Below are 16,285 nucleotides of genomic sequence, written 5' to 3' on the forward strand. Positions count from 1 at the left end.
TGTATTTACTACAATCACAGTGTTTGCAGAGTTCCTTGTTTCCCTCCATTGATCAAAATTGTTTGCTGAACCATCTGCTTTTGTGGTAATCTTTGAAAAGCCACAGTGAAGAGGAAGGAGAACATTCTTACACTGTGGCAGGTTGAAGTAACATCTTAATGGGGGCATAGCCATGAGAAGGACTTAGACAGATGTGTTTTGATTGAGCCCTCCGTTGAGTATCAAAAAGATGGTTAAGATCTTAAAATTAAGAATTTTTTCACCAAAAAATGGACAAAGCAAGAACCAAGCAGTGGAAATAAAAGCAGAGGAAGTTTCTACTCAGCCAGGAACATTGAGCGAAAGCCCGAAAGAGAGCGGCGTAGGTGTGGCCTCAGGACCAGCGGACCCGACAGAGCTGGAGAATCGGGACAAGAACTAAATATTATCCTGGAGAAAATGGAAAACTTGAGCAACTGATTTGCAGGCTTCGAAACTGTAATGAGAGAAATGACTGAAAGGATGACTGAAATAAAATACATAATTGAAGACTTGATGGAAAGAGTGAAAAACACCAAGTTTTAAAAACAAAGCTTTGGAAAAAGATGCAAAGAAATGGGAGTCAGACAAGGACTTGAGTGCTTCGGATTTGTGTTTTTGGTGCAATGATCAAAAAGGTATGTTTTTGCACTCAGTATAGTCTTGTGAGAAAGTTGGGGGTTTTGGTCTAGATTAAGAAATTGTTTGCAAGATATTTTGAAAATAAAATTTTCTTTAGATCCAAAGATCTTTTTAATTGAAGAAGTTAGTGAAATGGCTTTATAAATTTCAGATGGTGTTTTTGCCATTAGCTTTAGCAGTAGCAAGGAAATGTATAGCTATTTCATGGAAAGATCAATTGAAGAATAATTTACAAAGATGGCATTTGGAAATGAGGTCATGTATAACATTGGAGAAGATAACATAATTTAAGGGATAAATATTGTGTATTTAAAAAGATTTGGAGCCCATATTTGGACCATTTTAATTTGAAAATTTAAGGCTGGTTTTGAGTGCTACTGGATCTCCTTATCATTTAGTAAATGAATGATGTTAGATATTCTCCTTTTACTTTTCTTTAGCTATCTCTTTTTTATTAGGGGGGTGGGGAGGGAGTTAGAGTTAGGATAGAGGGAGGGGTAATGTTTGCTGGGGAGGGCAGGTTTGGGGATTTCTTTTAGGATTTTCTGTAGTTCTTTTTAGTTTATTTTTCTGTAACCTCGAATGATCTTGACAATTTGTTAACATTTTAGTTATGTAATTGTGGTTATTATGTTGTTTTCTGATAAATAAAATATAAAAAAAAAAGTAGAGAGGACATGTTGCAACTCTAAAAGTCTTTGGTGAGACCACACTTAAAGAGTTTTGTGTTCAGTCTGGTCACCTCATTACAGGAAGGATGTGAAGCTATGAAGACAGTGCAGAGGTCATTTACAAGGATGTTACCAGAATTGAAAAATAAGTCTTGTGAGGCAAGGTTATAAGAACTGGGACATTTTTCTTTGGAGCATAGAAGGATGAGAGGAGATTTAAAAGAGGTCTCTAAGATTATGAGAGGCATAGATAAGGTGGACAGCCAGCACCTGTTTCCCAGGGCAGGAATAGCAAACACCAAAGGACATGAGTACAAATTGAAGGGAGGGAAGTTTTTGGGAGACATTAGGAGGAAGTTTGTTTTTTACCCAGAGTTGTGGGCGCCTGGAATCCCTTGCTGGGGATGATGGTGGAGGCTGAAATATTGTCCTGGACAGGCACAATGGATGGAAGGAAAATAGAGGGTTACAGGATAGGGAGGATTTAATACTTTTTTAAAAACAAAAAGGAATATACAGATTGGTACAACATCAAGGGCCTGTACTGTGCTGTAGTGTTTTATGATTCTCGCAGTCGGTTCCTGTTATTTTTAAAACATTTCCTTCTCTTTGATTCATACTTAATCAACTTCTCTTCATTTCCTCTTCAAATCTTTCGACTTGATCTAAATTCATTTGAGAAACTCTATTTCTACAGATTTTACTAACAGTTTTGTTTCAGTTAAAGATTTCAGACATTATGGGGGGGGGGGGTGTCATTTATATCTCACTATCTTACTTTATAATTTCACTTCATTTTAATTAAATTGTCTGACTACTATCTTTTCCATGTTCTCTTTATATTTTTTATATCTTTGTTTTTCTTTTAATTTTAATCCTATATGGCATTTGGCAATGCTGTTAGGTGGGAGTTTTGAGTTTATTATTTTCTTTTTGTTATTAATTTTTAAAAAAATATATCATTTGGAATATGAATTATGCATATGATTTACAATTTATGTATGTTTTGGATATACTGAATGTTTTATTAAGTGTGTAAGTATCCATATCATTTTATTGAATTGTAATTTTTGTATAAGTTCTTTATTCAAATTAATAAAAATATTTTAAAAAGGAATTAAAGTTTAAATGTTTTTTTTAAATTTCATGGTTTATTCCTTTAAAATCTAATAGTTACAATTTTCTTTTAATTTTTATTTCAGTGGTAATCCTTTATCATGGTGCTTCCCTTCCCTGTTCCAGTTCTGCTTCTACTTGCAATTAGCCTTCAATCTGTTTTTCCAGTCAATATATACCTGAAGGGAGAAGTAAACTAGGGAGGAGCCCAGAGGTGAACATAGAGCAGCAGATGTAAGAGGTGGGGTTAAAAAGGTAGAGCGAGAAACTTTTTTTAAGAAAGTACAGGAGTAGATAAAGAGATGGAATCAAATGGATGTGGGGATTGCTTAAAATTAGACAAATCAGTGTTCATGCCATTAGGTTTAAGGAGATTGTCCAGGTGGAATATGATTTGTTTGTTAAGTGTACATTTTACCTCGCCCTGACATCCTTTAAAAGTTAAAGTTAACAAGATTGGCTACTGAAGCTCAAGTTTAGACCCACGTACAGAGCATGGGTGTTCAGCCAAGTGATCATCTAGTCTATGTGTAGTATAATTGATGTGGAGGAGGTAGATTTGATTGTTTTGGTATTTAGCCCATTAAAAACATTTGGAGAGTTATTTCATCCATGTGAATTAACTAGTGAAGACAAAAGTTTTAACGACTGAAAGTTGTTCTTGTTAATTAGGATGTAATCATACATACAGAACAACTCTTCATATGTACAGACCATAAAACTTGAGGTTCTAAATTCAGGGAGACTACTATAAGGTTTTCCCTTCAGATCTTCTTGCACATCTACTTGTACTAACTAAAGACCTGTTGTATCTTCTGCTGTCGTCTCCACGTGGCTCATTTAAACTACAAGGCTGAGCATGTTGAGCCTATACTCAATGAAAATCAAAAATAAACTCAAGCTTGAAATCTGAAACTGAATCAAAAAAAGCCAGAAATACTCAGCATGTCAGGCAGCATCTGTGGAAAGAGACATGCAACAAATCTTTCATATAAAGATGTACTCATGAAGTCTTCTGCAGACAGTAGTCATTGAGATATCCACAGCAGCCTCCTGAAGAGTGTTTCTGATGTGTTGGATGTAGGTTTGGGGATTATTCATCATTATGGTGAGAATTCTTCTGTCATCAACAGTGGAATAACAGTCCCTTTGCAATTACTGAGCTCACCAGTACACTTTGTCTTAATGATGTTCCAAACTGTTGATTTTGGTAATCTTAAAGTTTGGACAATGTCTCTTCCTGTTTTATTCTTGTTTTTCAAACTCATAATGGCTTCTTTGACTTTAATTGACATAACTCTGGTTCTAAGGTTGAAAAATGGCAACTACAGACTCCAAAGATTAGAAGCAAACCTTGCTCTCTTGAACCTGAACCAGTGAAGCAATTGAGTACTCACCAACACCTGTGAAACCTATATCCCAAACATTGTTACCCTGAAATGAGGGGACTATATATAAAAAGTTCTGTAATTTCTTCATGGTCAAACCAAAATATATCCAAATAACCTTAGGTAAAATCTGGAATGTGCACTTTAATTGCATGTGAATTGTTTGATTACAAATTGAAAACTGGAACACAGGGGCAATTAAAGAAAAAACAAGTGTCTTTTCCCCCAACATTATAGAGGGCACTGTATAAAAAATTTGAAAGGCTTAGATAAGATAGAGATAGTTATCACCATCGGTAGGTGAGACTAGAACTAGGGGGCATAGCCCAAGATTCAGTTTAGTAGATATGGGACAGAGATGAGGAGGAACTGCTTTTTCCAGTATGGAGGAGACATAGTTGCTGATTCGCACTGATTGGAGTCTGCCAATGAGGAAGTCGAGGATCCAATTGCAGAGAGATGAACAGGGTGCGAGATCCTTTAATTTGGTCATTGGTTTGGCGAATATGATGGCATTCCACACTGAGCTGCAGTTAATGAATGACAGTCTTACATGGGTGTTCCTGTGACCTAAACCCAGTGAAGTAGCTTTTCCTGATGACCTTTGTGAGAACAGCTGGATTGAAGTGGGTCCAATTCCTTCCTGAAATGGGAGCTGATCTGTTCCATAACTGGTACAGTGGCACAGGTAGGGTTATTATAGCGCCAGAGATACAAGTTCAAATCTGACACTGTCTAAGGAGTTTGTCCATTCTTCCCATTGTCTTCATGGGTTTTCCCTGGGAGCTCTAGTTTCCTCCCACCTTCCATAAAACTGTACAGGATTATAGGTTATTATGGGTGTAATTGGGCGGCATAGGTTTAAATGGCTGGAATCTGTTTCTGCTATGCTGTATCCCATCAAGGCAGGAGACAGTGCCACTGGCTAATAGTCATTGAAGCATATCACCTTGCTCTACTTGGGTACCAGAATAATGGATGCCATTTTGAAGCAGGTGGGAACCTCTGACCATTATATAGCGAGTGATTGAAAAATGTCTGCAAAAACCCAAGCCAGTTAGTTTGCACAGGTTTTAAGTACGCAGCCAGGTACAGCCTCTGGGGTGGACTCTGAGGATTCACCCTCCTGAAGGTCCTGTTCACATCAGCCTCAGAAACTGGGAGCACAAAGTTGCTGGGGACTGTGGAGCTCACAAAAGTTCTTTGTTTTCCATTTTAAAGTGTTCATAGAAGACATTGAGCTCATCCAGTTAATGATGCTGCCTTGTTCTGTCTTATAGGATGTAATTATTGCTGCACTCCAGTGAAACTGAATGTTATAGGAGAGGTTTTACCTTGTGATGATTCATTACCAGTCTGCTGTCATGTCTATTTCAGACTCTCAATTATCACAGGTGGCTTCTGAAAGCTTTTCTGATTCGTGATCCTGTGATCAGTCAGTCAGTCCCAGAGATACAGTCCTCTTGTCAAATAGGAATACTTCCCTACATAACTTTGCTTCGTGAAATTAAATCAGTAATCATTTCAAGTTGTTCTCCTTGTGTATTTCTTGGAAAATTAATATTTTCACCTTGTCAGCAAGAGCAGGTGTTGGGATGCAGGTTTCCTTTTTTTAAAACCCATTCCCATGAAAACTGGTTTATTAAACAGTGTTGGTAAAGAAGAAAAAAAATTGTTTTGTGAACTTGACCCATGGCAAATGTTTTAAAAACTGCATCACCAAGAGCTCCTGATGAGGGAGGCGAGGTGGTTGAAGGCAACAACTGGGTTAGATAATTATTTAGAGCAATGATTTAAATTTCTTCAAAATTAACTATGATTTAGAACTTAAATCACAGCAGGATCATTGATAGGTTAGAGAAATGTGGTTATAGTATCATTAATATCAGTTTGCTTTTTTCAACATAAATAGTGAAAGATCCATTAAATGTTGTCACAGAAGGATAACAGAAAATTGGTTACAGAAATTAGGCTTGTGGTCAGAATAATTCCACACAGAACTTTTAATTTACATAGTTAAAGTGTCACTGCAGCCAAACACCATCTGTTTCTAAACACATTGAACCATATTCATGAGGCTCCTTCAATTTTGCGAATTGAAGGTCTCCATTAGTGTTGAGGGAGCACCTTAATCACAACTACTAATAGAGTTGCAAAGTGTGTGAACACGTGCTGAAATGCAACAAGGGATAGCAATTTAAAGTTGGCCTTGTAGTCACATCTATAAATACAGCTGTAGTAAAATGTTAGGTTTATTTCCCAAAATATTTGTATGTTTGCGGGGATGGAAGGGCAGAGTTTTACTATTTAATATTCATGTTGTATTACAAACTAACCATAAAATGGAACAAATTGATTTATTACTTCTGTTTCTTAGAATTGTATATTCTAATTTGGTTGTTATGTTTAAAAAAAAAGTCTTGGTTGTTTTTAATGAACTTTGAAATTGAGATTTCTTTTTGCCAACATTCAAACTCCTGGAGAAACTCAGCAGGTTAAACAGCATCTATGGAGGGAAATGGACAATTGATGCATCGGGTTGAAAGGTTGCTTCAGAACTGAGAAAGGACAAGGCCGAGTGAAAGAGGGAGAGTGTGAGTAGGTTGTACCTGGCTCAAGGAGGGGTGAAGGGTGATGACAAATAGAGCCAGGAGGGGAAGCAAGAGGGAGTTGGGAGTCCGATGCAAGAGAGCAATGGCGAAGCAGATGAGAAGCCAGGGAAGGGAAGAATGAAGGTGGAGAAAGGATAAAGGTGGAATGATTTAAGGGAAGGCTGGGGCTAGATGGGAATTGTAGAGGGAGAGGTGTGTGAGAGTAGATACTGAATTATGTGGAAGGTGGGGAGGTCAGTAAGGGGAATTGATCCAGGCCCCTCTTTCATACTGCTTGTCTTTCTTTTCTCAGTCCTGAAGCAGGGTTTGAACATGAATTGTTGGTTGCCCACTTCCTTCCATGGATACTACCTGACCTGCTAAGTTCCTCCAGCAATTTGTTTTTTGCCCTTGTTTCCAACTCTATTTTTACTGATTTCCCCATTGGTTTGTTCCAGATGATCATGTAATTAAACATTTGAAAGGAATGGGACCATCATCTATCGACATTGAGTTGAGGAACTTAGCCCCAGAAGGAGGAGGTTCTTTGAATGTGATGCAGAGTTTTCTGCAAATGATCAGCTATATGCTTTGTACAAAGCGTGATTTTGAATTGTCTCAGGCCTACCTTGCATTGTACTTGAAGGTAATTTGAAACATTTTTTATTTCATTTTGCATCTTGAAAAGCTGGATGTTTATCATAAATATGAAAAGGTCATTGCCATATTGCACTGGGTGATTCTCAATTTTTTTCTGTAAAATTACAAAATCTAAGCCTGTTTTTCTTCAGGAAACTATTGCTTCTCACTTGGGCCTCTCTTACTCTTAAAATCCTCATTGAAAATCTCTGGGTTTGTTTTAAAGACTTAAATAGTGATGAATATAGGAGCTAATAAATTTGAAGAATGGTGATGACCCATCCCATTGAATAATCTACTTTTTTTGTTCTACAACCATACTTGAACATGTTCTGATTTTTTTATGATCTAATTTTTATATGAATTAGATACTTGAATAATATTGAAACTGAAATAATATTGAAACTGAAAGAAATGATGAATATGATCAACATGCAGGCAGGCACTAGTTGGACAAGTTGTAACACTTCAATGATTTGTGAATGAAACATAATCTAGTCAACTATTTTCAAGCTGCCATTAAACAAAGCTCTTTACCTCCTTTCTCTTCTTTAAACTTTGGATGATTAAATCAAATGATTTTATTTTGCATAACCAACACACGTTGCTTTCAAACATTAACCTGCTCCCATTCTTCCTCTTATTTGCTCAGCACACTAAATTAGTGGTTGCTCACTGGGCAACACTGTTAGCGTAGCTGGTAGCACAGTTATTACAGTGCCACCGACCTGGGTTTTTAATTTGGCACTGTCTGAAAGGAGTTTGTACATTCTCCCCAAAGACTAACATGGCTAGTAGGTGATTTGGTCACATGGGTGCATTTGGGAAGCGTGAGTTCATGGGGTGGGGGGATGTCTGTTACTCTGCCATATCTCTAAAGTAAAATTGTAAAAAATATATTGTCTATGGTGGTGTTGCAGATAGTGCAGCTGTCTCACTGTTGATCTGGGTTTGATTCTGATGGTGTCTGGAGTTGGCATGTTCTCCATTTGACCACTTTGCATTCCGTGGGTGCTCCAGTTTCTTCATCTCAAAGATGCTGACAATTAATCTAACCGTGGGATAATCTGGGGAGGAAGAATTTTTACTATTCATAGGCACGTGAGTGAATTGATTACAGGCAAGTAAATGGGGAAATAGGATTGAGTTTTGAGAGCCAGCAAAGATTTGATGGGCCAAATGCAAATTTTAAAACACCAATATGATAAGCCCCATCCTGGTTGCTCTGAGTGCTAATGTTAACAATTTTCTTGGACCCAAACATTAACTGACAATCTTTATGAATTCATTGATTTTATTGAGCAAGCTTTCTCACATAAAAGTGAACACAAACAAAAAATTTTCTGTTGCCATTTCTGTTGCCATTTTATGAAAGCTGGAACTTTAAATCTCCATTGACCGCACTGGCTCACTGAATGCAAAGTTCTGTTTTTTTTTAAGTAACTTGATTGAAACCTAGTGTCTAGAATTATAAATGAAGTTTGAAATGGCAAGAATTTTGTGGTTTCTCACAATTCTAGAATGGAGGGGGGGGGAGTGTAGGGGGAAGGAAGCGGACAATTTCAGGATAAAGTGTAATTTCCTTTGGTCTGAAATAAGGACTTTTTTGGGAGGCCAGGGCTTGTGAATTTATTTTTTACATTCTCCAACTCAGTTGAGGATGCTAAGTACATTTCAGACTATGAAAGATTTTTGATGTAAAGTATAATTGAGGGCTATGGCAAACATTTGCACAAAAATCAGTTTGTTTTTAATTAAAGTAATATGAATGATGTAGCATCAATCATAAAATCCAATCTTTTTGTCGACATGGTTAGTTTTCACCATTGCCCTCTCGAAAAATTTTGCATTGTATCTCTTAGTCTCATTAAAGTACATTAAGTGCAATAGTTATGCAAAAAAATCTTTGAAGGTGGTGTGAGATTTTGAGAGAACCAGTGGCCCATTTATGAAAGGGAAATAATTTATGATAAATCCATTTAATTTTTTTTTAAAGGTACCTTATCCAATAGATGAGTGTGAACTTTCTTGTAAATGTGTGATATATTGGTTTTTCAGAGGGCTGTCCATGAGGTATAACACAAGATAACTAAAACTGGAACTTATGGCAATGGTGGTAAAGTGGAATGAGCTGGTTAGAATTTAATTTTACTGCAAATCTACACACACTAACACTTCTGAGTAAGATCATTTGGATGAAAAAAAACACAAGACATCATATTGCAATGATTCAGGGAAACAAGCATTTTGATGGAGTTTATGACATCTACCGCTAACTGATGCTTCATAATTTGGCTTTAAGGCATTAAAGTTCACACTCATCTATTGGATAAGGTATCTTTAAAAAAAAATTAAATGGATTTATCATAAATTATTTCCCTTTCATAAATGGGCCACTGGTTCTCTCAAAATCTCACACCACCTTCAAAGATTTTTTTTGCATAACTATTGCACTTAATGTACTTTAATTCTCCCTAAATCAAAACAACTGAATTGTGGGTAATAAATGGAAAGTAATTCATATCAACTGATGCTTCATTTAGTTTTGGACATTTGATCCATCTTTTCATAATCCCAACTTGGTACCATAAATTTTCACAACAATGACTAAACTCTTAAATTTAACAAATTTTATATAAATTTTTTCAATGTACTCATGTCTTTCTTTGGCTTGGCTTCGCGGACGAAGATTTATGGAGGGGGTAAAAAGTCCACATCAGCTGCAGGCTCGTTTGTGGCTGACAAGTCCGATGCGGGACAGGCAGACATGATTGCAGCGGTTGCAGGGGAAAATTGGTTGGTTGGGGTTGGGTGTTGGGTTTTTCCTCCTTTGCCTTTTGTCAGTGAGGTGAGAATAAAATAAAAACATGGTAAATAAAGTGCTATTTCCAATCTAAACGAATAATTTCCAAATTGAATAAAAATTTGCAGAGCTTCAGTAATAGTGTTTGCATTAAGATTCTGAGTTGGAAACTGATGTGTTTTTTTAAAAATATTCAAATATGCGGCTGTAGTGGCCCGCTTGCAGAGACGTGGACTGGCCCGCAAAATGGCCGACAAACGGCAACTGCGGTGTCCTGGGGTGACACCAGCCATCGTCCCAGGTGATCTCCGCATGTGGGAAGATGGGGAACTCTGCTGGGAGCCTTGGCCAATCCCAGACCAGCTCTCTGGTGATGCGGGGCCCTGACGTCAGTGCCTGAGGCTCATATAAGCACAACAGCCAGAGCATTAAAGCAGTCTTGTTTTTCAAGGCTTTGGTGTGGATGCTGTTCTTCATGCTCGCATAGTGTGAACACTACATTGGTGACCCTGACAGGTCCAATCGGCAGTTGGACCCGAAGATGATGGATCAAGCGGACAAGTCCAAAGACATTAGTTAGGGCGATGAGTCTTCTAGGACATTCCAGAATGCCAAAGATGTGCTAGCCAAGGCCACCCTCCTGGTCCACCCCAGACTGAAGGCACCTACCGCTCTGGCAGTTCATGCCTCCAATACCGCATAGGGGCATGTTAGAACAACTCATTGAGGACCAGTGGCAACCCATGGCCTTTTTCAGCAGGCACCTCCGTCCTCCAGAGCTCAAATATAGCGGTTTTGGCTGACAGTGGTTGGCATTGTACCTGGCGGTAAGAAATTTCCATTATTTTTTTGAAAGGACAGCAATTCAAAGTCTTCACAGATCACAAGCTGCTGACCTTTGCCTTCCATAAGGTATTGGACCTGTGGTTGGTCGACAACAGAGACACTTGTCCTATATGTCTGAATTTACCACGGACATTTAGCATATTGCTGGGAAAAGTAACGTGATAGCTGACGCTCTGTCACACCCCGCAATCAAGTCGGAACACACCTGTCCCAAGTAGTTGCCAAAGCACAGTAGGAGGACCCTGCGTATTGGACAGCCGTCTGGCCAGAGGACATCCCCATTGGCCCAGGTAACCTGACACTACTGTACGATGCCTCTACCGGAAGCCTCCAGCTGCATGGAGGCGCCAGATTTTTGATGCCATTCACAACCTGGCGCACCTTGCATCACGGTCAAAATGGTGGCTAGCAGGTTCATCTGGCATGTCCTCTGTAAAAAGGTCAGCCAGTGGGCCAAAACCTACATGAACTCTCAGTCCTCTAAAGAGCAAGTTCACACTAGCGCTGCACAGATTCAGCCATGTACACATCAACGTAGTGGGGCCGTTAAATTTCCCGTGGGGTGAGATACCTCTTGACCATGATTGACTGCTCCACGAGGTGGCCAGAGGTGGTCCTACTGCCTGATACCACCACAGAAACCTACTCCAAGGCACTCATTGACAAATGGGTGTCCAGGTTCAGGATCCCAGAGCACCTAACCTCGGATAGGGGGACACAATTCACTTCTGGATCTGGGCACTGCTGATTAACTTTCTGGGGACACGGTTCCACCATCCCAAGGTGTATCACCCTCAAGCCAATGGGTTGGTGGAGTGCTTCCATGGGCACTAAGGCAGTTCAGCTCAAGGGTCTCAACTGGGTGGATGAACTGCCTTGGGTCCTGTTGGAAATTCGTACCGTGTCGAAGGAGGACTTCAATGCCTCACTGGTGGAGATAGTCTACTGTGCACCCTTGATCATCCCTGGGTAGTTCCTGGCCCCTGATAAATGTCCAGTAGACCCTGCAGAAACCCTTGAGAACTTGCAGTGGAAACTGGGATCCCTGGTCCTGCAACAACCACCACCACACGGCCAAACACAACATCCCCAGGGGCTTAAAGACTTGTATGCATTCATGAGAAGAGGTGCACACCCGCCTTAGGAGGGGCCCTACAGGGCCGTCAGCGACAACGGTTCCATTGTTGTCCTTGACATCAGCAGTAAGGAGGAGACTTTTACCTCAACTGCCTGAAACTGGCATATCTGGACTGAAGTGAGCCCCCCACAACACGGGCAGACTACCCAAGGCTATGGACAATGGCCTGGACACTGGTTCTGGGGGGGGTGTCATGTACCAGTTCGTGCGTGGAGACAACAGACCCAGCCCACAAAATGGCCGACGAACGTGGCGACCCTGTGGACCTGGAGGTGACCTCCGCATGGTGGGAAGATAACTCTGGCGGGAACGCTGGCCAATCGCATGCCAGCGCTCTGGTGATGCGGGGCCCTGACATCAGCTCCTGGGGGTCATATAAGCGCGAAGGCCAGAGCAATAAACCAGTCTCATTTTCCAAGGCTTTGGTGTGTGTGTGTCGTTCTTCTCCACACTCGCATAGTGTCAACGCTACACGGCAATCTTTGTATTTTATTCATATAAATTGACTCTTGTGAGACTTGTTCACATTACTGCAGTGTTGCTCCTTACTTTAATATTTCACTGAAGTTGATCTCCATCATAAATTGTAGTACATTCAATTTCTTGTTAAGGTATGTGGTTACTGAATTGATACATTTTTAAATGTAAATTAGCAGAGACCAGAAGTGACAGGTATTTCATTGTTATCATTAGTTGCATTGTCCAGTTAAAAAAATTCTTTTTTTCTACTGCCATTGCAGCTTCATCTCAAGGTTATTGCTGCTGAGCCAGTTCTACTCGAAGAAATGTCTAAAGTATCAGTGCTGTTGGAAGATACTTGGATGCATATGCAAACTCTTTTCAACAAGAACATGTGTCTCCTGGGCTACATGAAAAGTGCTCTGTTATAAAATGAAAATGAACAATGTTCTCTGCTTATTCTACCATAACACATCCACACATATTATTAGGCCACTTTTTGGTACATTATATGCTGTATGTTGCCATGGATAGAAAATATATTAAGTGTACTTTGATATAATTTCTCCATTTAAGATTTGAAGTATTCTGTTGACTATAATTTCTCAAAAGTTGAAACTAGGTTGGCATAAAAAATGGTCCAACACAACTTTTTTTAAACAAAAAAATAATGCATTTTTGTGCATCATAATGCTTGATCAATCATCATTTGCTATTGGTATGTAAATAAAAATGGTTTTATTATGGAATTGTATAATCTTTGGTATTTTAGCAAGCACTTATGCTGATTTACAAAGAATGTTTTATGTCATCAACCATTTTATCTACTTGATTTACTTTTATCTTGTATGGTACTAATATTAAATGTTTTATTAATAATGGTTTTATATCTCCCAAGCAATAATCTGAAGAATGATCACAGGCGTCTTGTATTTATTGAGAATCATCTAATTAGTGGGGGACAAACAAATGCTGAAATTTGAAGGAACAAGTGAAAACTAGGCTGAAAAGGAAATAGAAGGCTTGAATAACTGAAAGAAATATGAATAGCAATAAGGTAATGTGGAATAGTAAAAGAATAACAGCAAAAGCATACTCTTATTTGACATGAGGGGACTTGCACAGAGTCTAAGAATATTGAATATGTTTCATAATGTAATTAGCGCAAAAGTAGTAGTAAAAGAAGCTGTCGGACGAGTTGAGGAATTGATGGAGTTTTCAAAGTTATTTTTCAGAATTTGGATGCGGTTGCATCAGTCAGTGTTGGGGAGTTTCAGGGTTTGGACCCAGTAACAATAAAGGAACGTTGTTTTGTTGATTAATCAGAATGGTGAGGACTGTTCTTGCTGCCCTGGGTGGTAAAGGTTGAGTTTGGGAGATGCTGATTGTTTTGAGTTGTGGCTGGGGTACTACTGAAACAGGCCTATTTGTCTTGAATGGTTTTAAACTGCTTGAGAGTTGCTGGAGCTTTACTAATCCAGACAAGTGGCATCCGTCACTCACTGGACATGTGCTTTGTAGATGACTGACAGGTTTTGGGGTATCATGAAGTGAGTAACTCACCACAGCATTTCCAGCCTCTGACTTGTTTTTGTAGCCAGAGGATTTAAGTAACTGAACCAATTGAGATTCTGGTCACTGGTGACTCTCCTAATGATGATACTGGTGGGGAGTCGGCAATGGAAATTCTATTAAATGTCATTTGTGGTCTGGTACTTGGGTGCTGTGAATATTAATTGCTACTTACCAGCCAAGCCTGAAACTTGGATCTTGCGACGTGCAAGTTTAGACTGCTTCACGTACAGAGTTATAAATGGACATTGCACAAAGACCAAAGAACATGTCTACGTTTTGACCTTGTGATGAATGAAAAGATACTGATGAAGCAGGTGAAGGTGATTTGGAACCAAAATATTACTTTGAGCTAGTGTTGTGTCCCAAAGCTAGGGTGGCAATTTCAAACCAGTTCAGCTGTCTTCAATTGTGTAAGGTATGTGTTTTTCCTTTTGATGCTCATTTTTATCAAAGGGTAGTCACAGATATGCAAATGCCATAGAATATGTTAAATAAACCGAGGAAATGATTCTGCCATACACCTGAGAATACTAAGGAAGATCTGCTTACAAAAATATTTCCTTCAATCAGATTGGAAATTATGCTACAACACAGGATGATTTTTCAGTGTAATATTTCAAAACCAAATATCTAGAAATTTTCAGTTATAATATAATTTATAATTTTAAATTCCAAAATATAATTAGAATTTTCCTTTGTAAAACTTCATTTGTCGCTTGTTCATTGGTTAAATGTGCAATGAATCTTGATTTTACTTTCACAATACAAAATCTTACCAGTCCTTTTGAGAATACATTCTTGAAAATTATATAGATAAAGTTTTAATCCAAGTTCAAACTTCAGATCTATTTGTCAGAGTGGCATTCACAAACCTAAGATTCTCTTCCTTGTCGGTCAGGCAGAATTTCTACTTATCAGTAGTACATAAAACTAATGAAAAAAAGATACCTATGCAGAAGTAATGAAAATAAAGGAATAGTGGGGAGAATTTTACCTGGACTGTATTCAGGACCTTTTACAGGGCTTTCTGCTCAGGTAATTAGTGTCCCCATATGGAGCTGGTGAGCACATTTTCCACTGCACAGCTGTAGAAGTTGGCCTATTTATTATTTGTTTAACATGTATTTTAGGGGAAAGAAAAATATTGGAATTCAGGTTGTCGACTTGGGAAAACAATTCTCTCATGGTGTAGATGGGTGGATGCTTGGTCTGGAATAAAAAAGGGAGATTACAAGCAATTGTGATGGAAATGGGTCATCAGATCAGATAGGATGATAATTAGATAGGTTGTTTGATAGAGAATTGAAACTTTCTCCGGGTTAACGATGATTAGTAAGAATAAAAGTCTGGGTGAAGATATTTGCAACCGTAACTTTGCAAAGGGAGTTGGATCAAGTAATTCCAGAGCTCGGTCAATGGATCGGATTGGATTAAACCCTTTTAAAAGCTGATCAGTTAAAATCAGCTGAATGGCTCGAGTTGCATAGCGTGGAATGGTCGCTGCAGATCCCGGGCAACTGGATCTTCGCGGTGCCTGCCGAGAAAGAACTCTCTCTGGAATGGTCGCCGAGTACTTCCAGTATTATTGTTTTATTAGCAGATTTCAACGGTGCCGGGGGGCTGCCCACACCCGTGGTGGTGCGATTCCCCACCCCCCGAGGCGGGCTGTTTTAAAGGATCCTTTTCCAAACATTACTGGATAGAATTTGACAGCGCGAAATACGATTGGAAGGTCATCGGCGGGCGCTCGGACCCTGCGACACGCGAGAACGGCGCGCCTTCTCCGACCGTCCGCCGATCGGGGTCGCGAGCCCGAAGGGGGCTCTTCACTCAGGTGATGCCCCGCCCCCGCCACGAGGAGTTCGTGGCAACCCGTTGGAGCTCGGCCTTTTTCCCTCCGCTGAAGTCTGGGACGCGAGGTGCGCGCGGACGGGACGATGAGCGTCGGCCACGGCCACAATGCGGCCAGAGGGGCGCCGGCCTGCGCTCATTGGATTGACGGCTCCAATCAAGGGAGCCTCCTGGAAGATTACTACGAGGTGGAGAGGGAACTGGGACGGTAACTGACCCCACTTTTTCTACTCTGTTCAAACCCCTGCTGCTCGACTCTCTTTCTGGATCTTCCACGGGGAAGCTCAGAAAGAGAAAACGGCGGAGACAAGGACGCTAAATATTCATCCATAAAGGCAGCCGCAACATTTAATATGCCCCCAGTTAGTAGCGAGTGCCATTCGGAGGAGACGGGATTCCTGAAGCTCGAGGTTGAGTGAAATGACGAGCCGTTCTTTCTCTTTCCTTCTTGCATTTCTTCTCTCGCTCAGATGTCCATTTCTGGTCGTTAACGTGGCTCTGGTATCCAGAGAGGAGCTGTGCTGGCTCTGAGACTGGCCTCCAGGGGA

The 16,285-nt window shown here is 39.8% G+C and overlaps 2 protein-coding genes across 2 annotated transcripts in view; both read left to right on the top strand.

Moving 5' to 3' along the window:
• Positions 1-13,051, top strand: part of wdr36 (WD repeat domain 36) — a 129,752-nt gene extending 116,701 nt beyond the window's left edge. The window contains exons 22-23 of the mRNA XM_069892753.1: positions 6,885-7,072; positions 12,593-13,051. Coding sequence (XP_069748854.1) covers positions 6,885-7,072; positions 12,593-12,742 — 338 coding nt within the window. The 3' untranslated portion in view covers positions 12,743-13,051. The remainder of the gene's footprint in view (positions 1-6,884; positions 7,073-12,592) is intronic.
• Positions 13,052-15,726: 2,675 nt separating this feature from the next.
• camk4 (calcium/calmodulin-dependent protein kinase IV) overlaps positions 15,727-16,285 on the top strand; it is a 126,652-nt gene continuing 126,093 nt past the window's right edge. Inside the window, exon 1 of the mRNA XM_069892772.1 lies at positions 15,727-15,945. Within this exon, the coding sequence (XP_069748873.1) occupies positions 15,824-15,945 (122 nt within the window). The 5' untranslated portion in view covers positions 15,727-15,823. The remainder of the gene's footprint in view (positions 15,946-16,285) is intronic.

This window comes from Narcine bancroftii, chromosome 1 (assembly GCF_036971445.1).
Source record: "Narcine bancroftii isolate sNarBan1 chromosome 1, sNarBan1.hap1, whole genome shotgun sequence".
NCBI classification, from domain to species: domain Eukaryota; kingdom Metazoa; phylum Chordata; class Chondrichthyes; order Torpediniformes; family Narcinidae; genus Narcine; species Narcine bancroftii.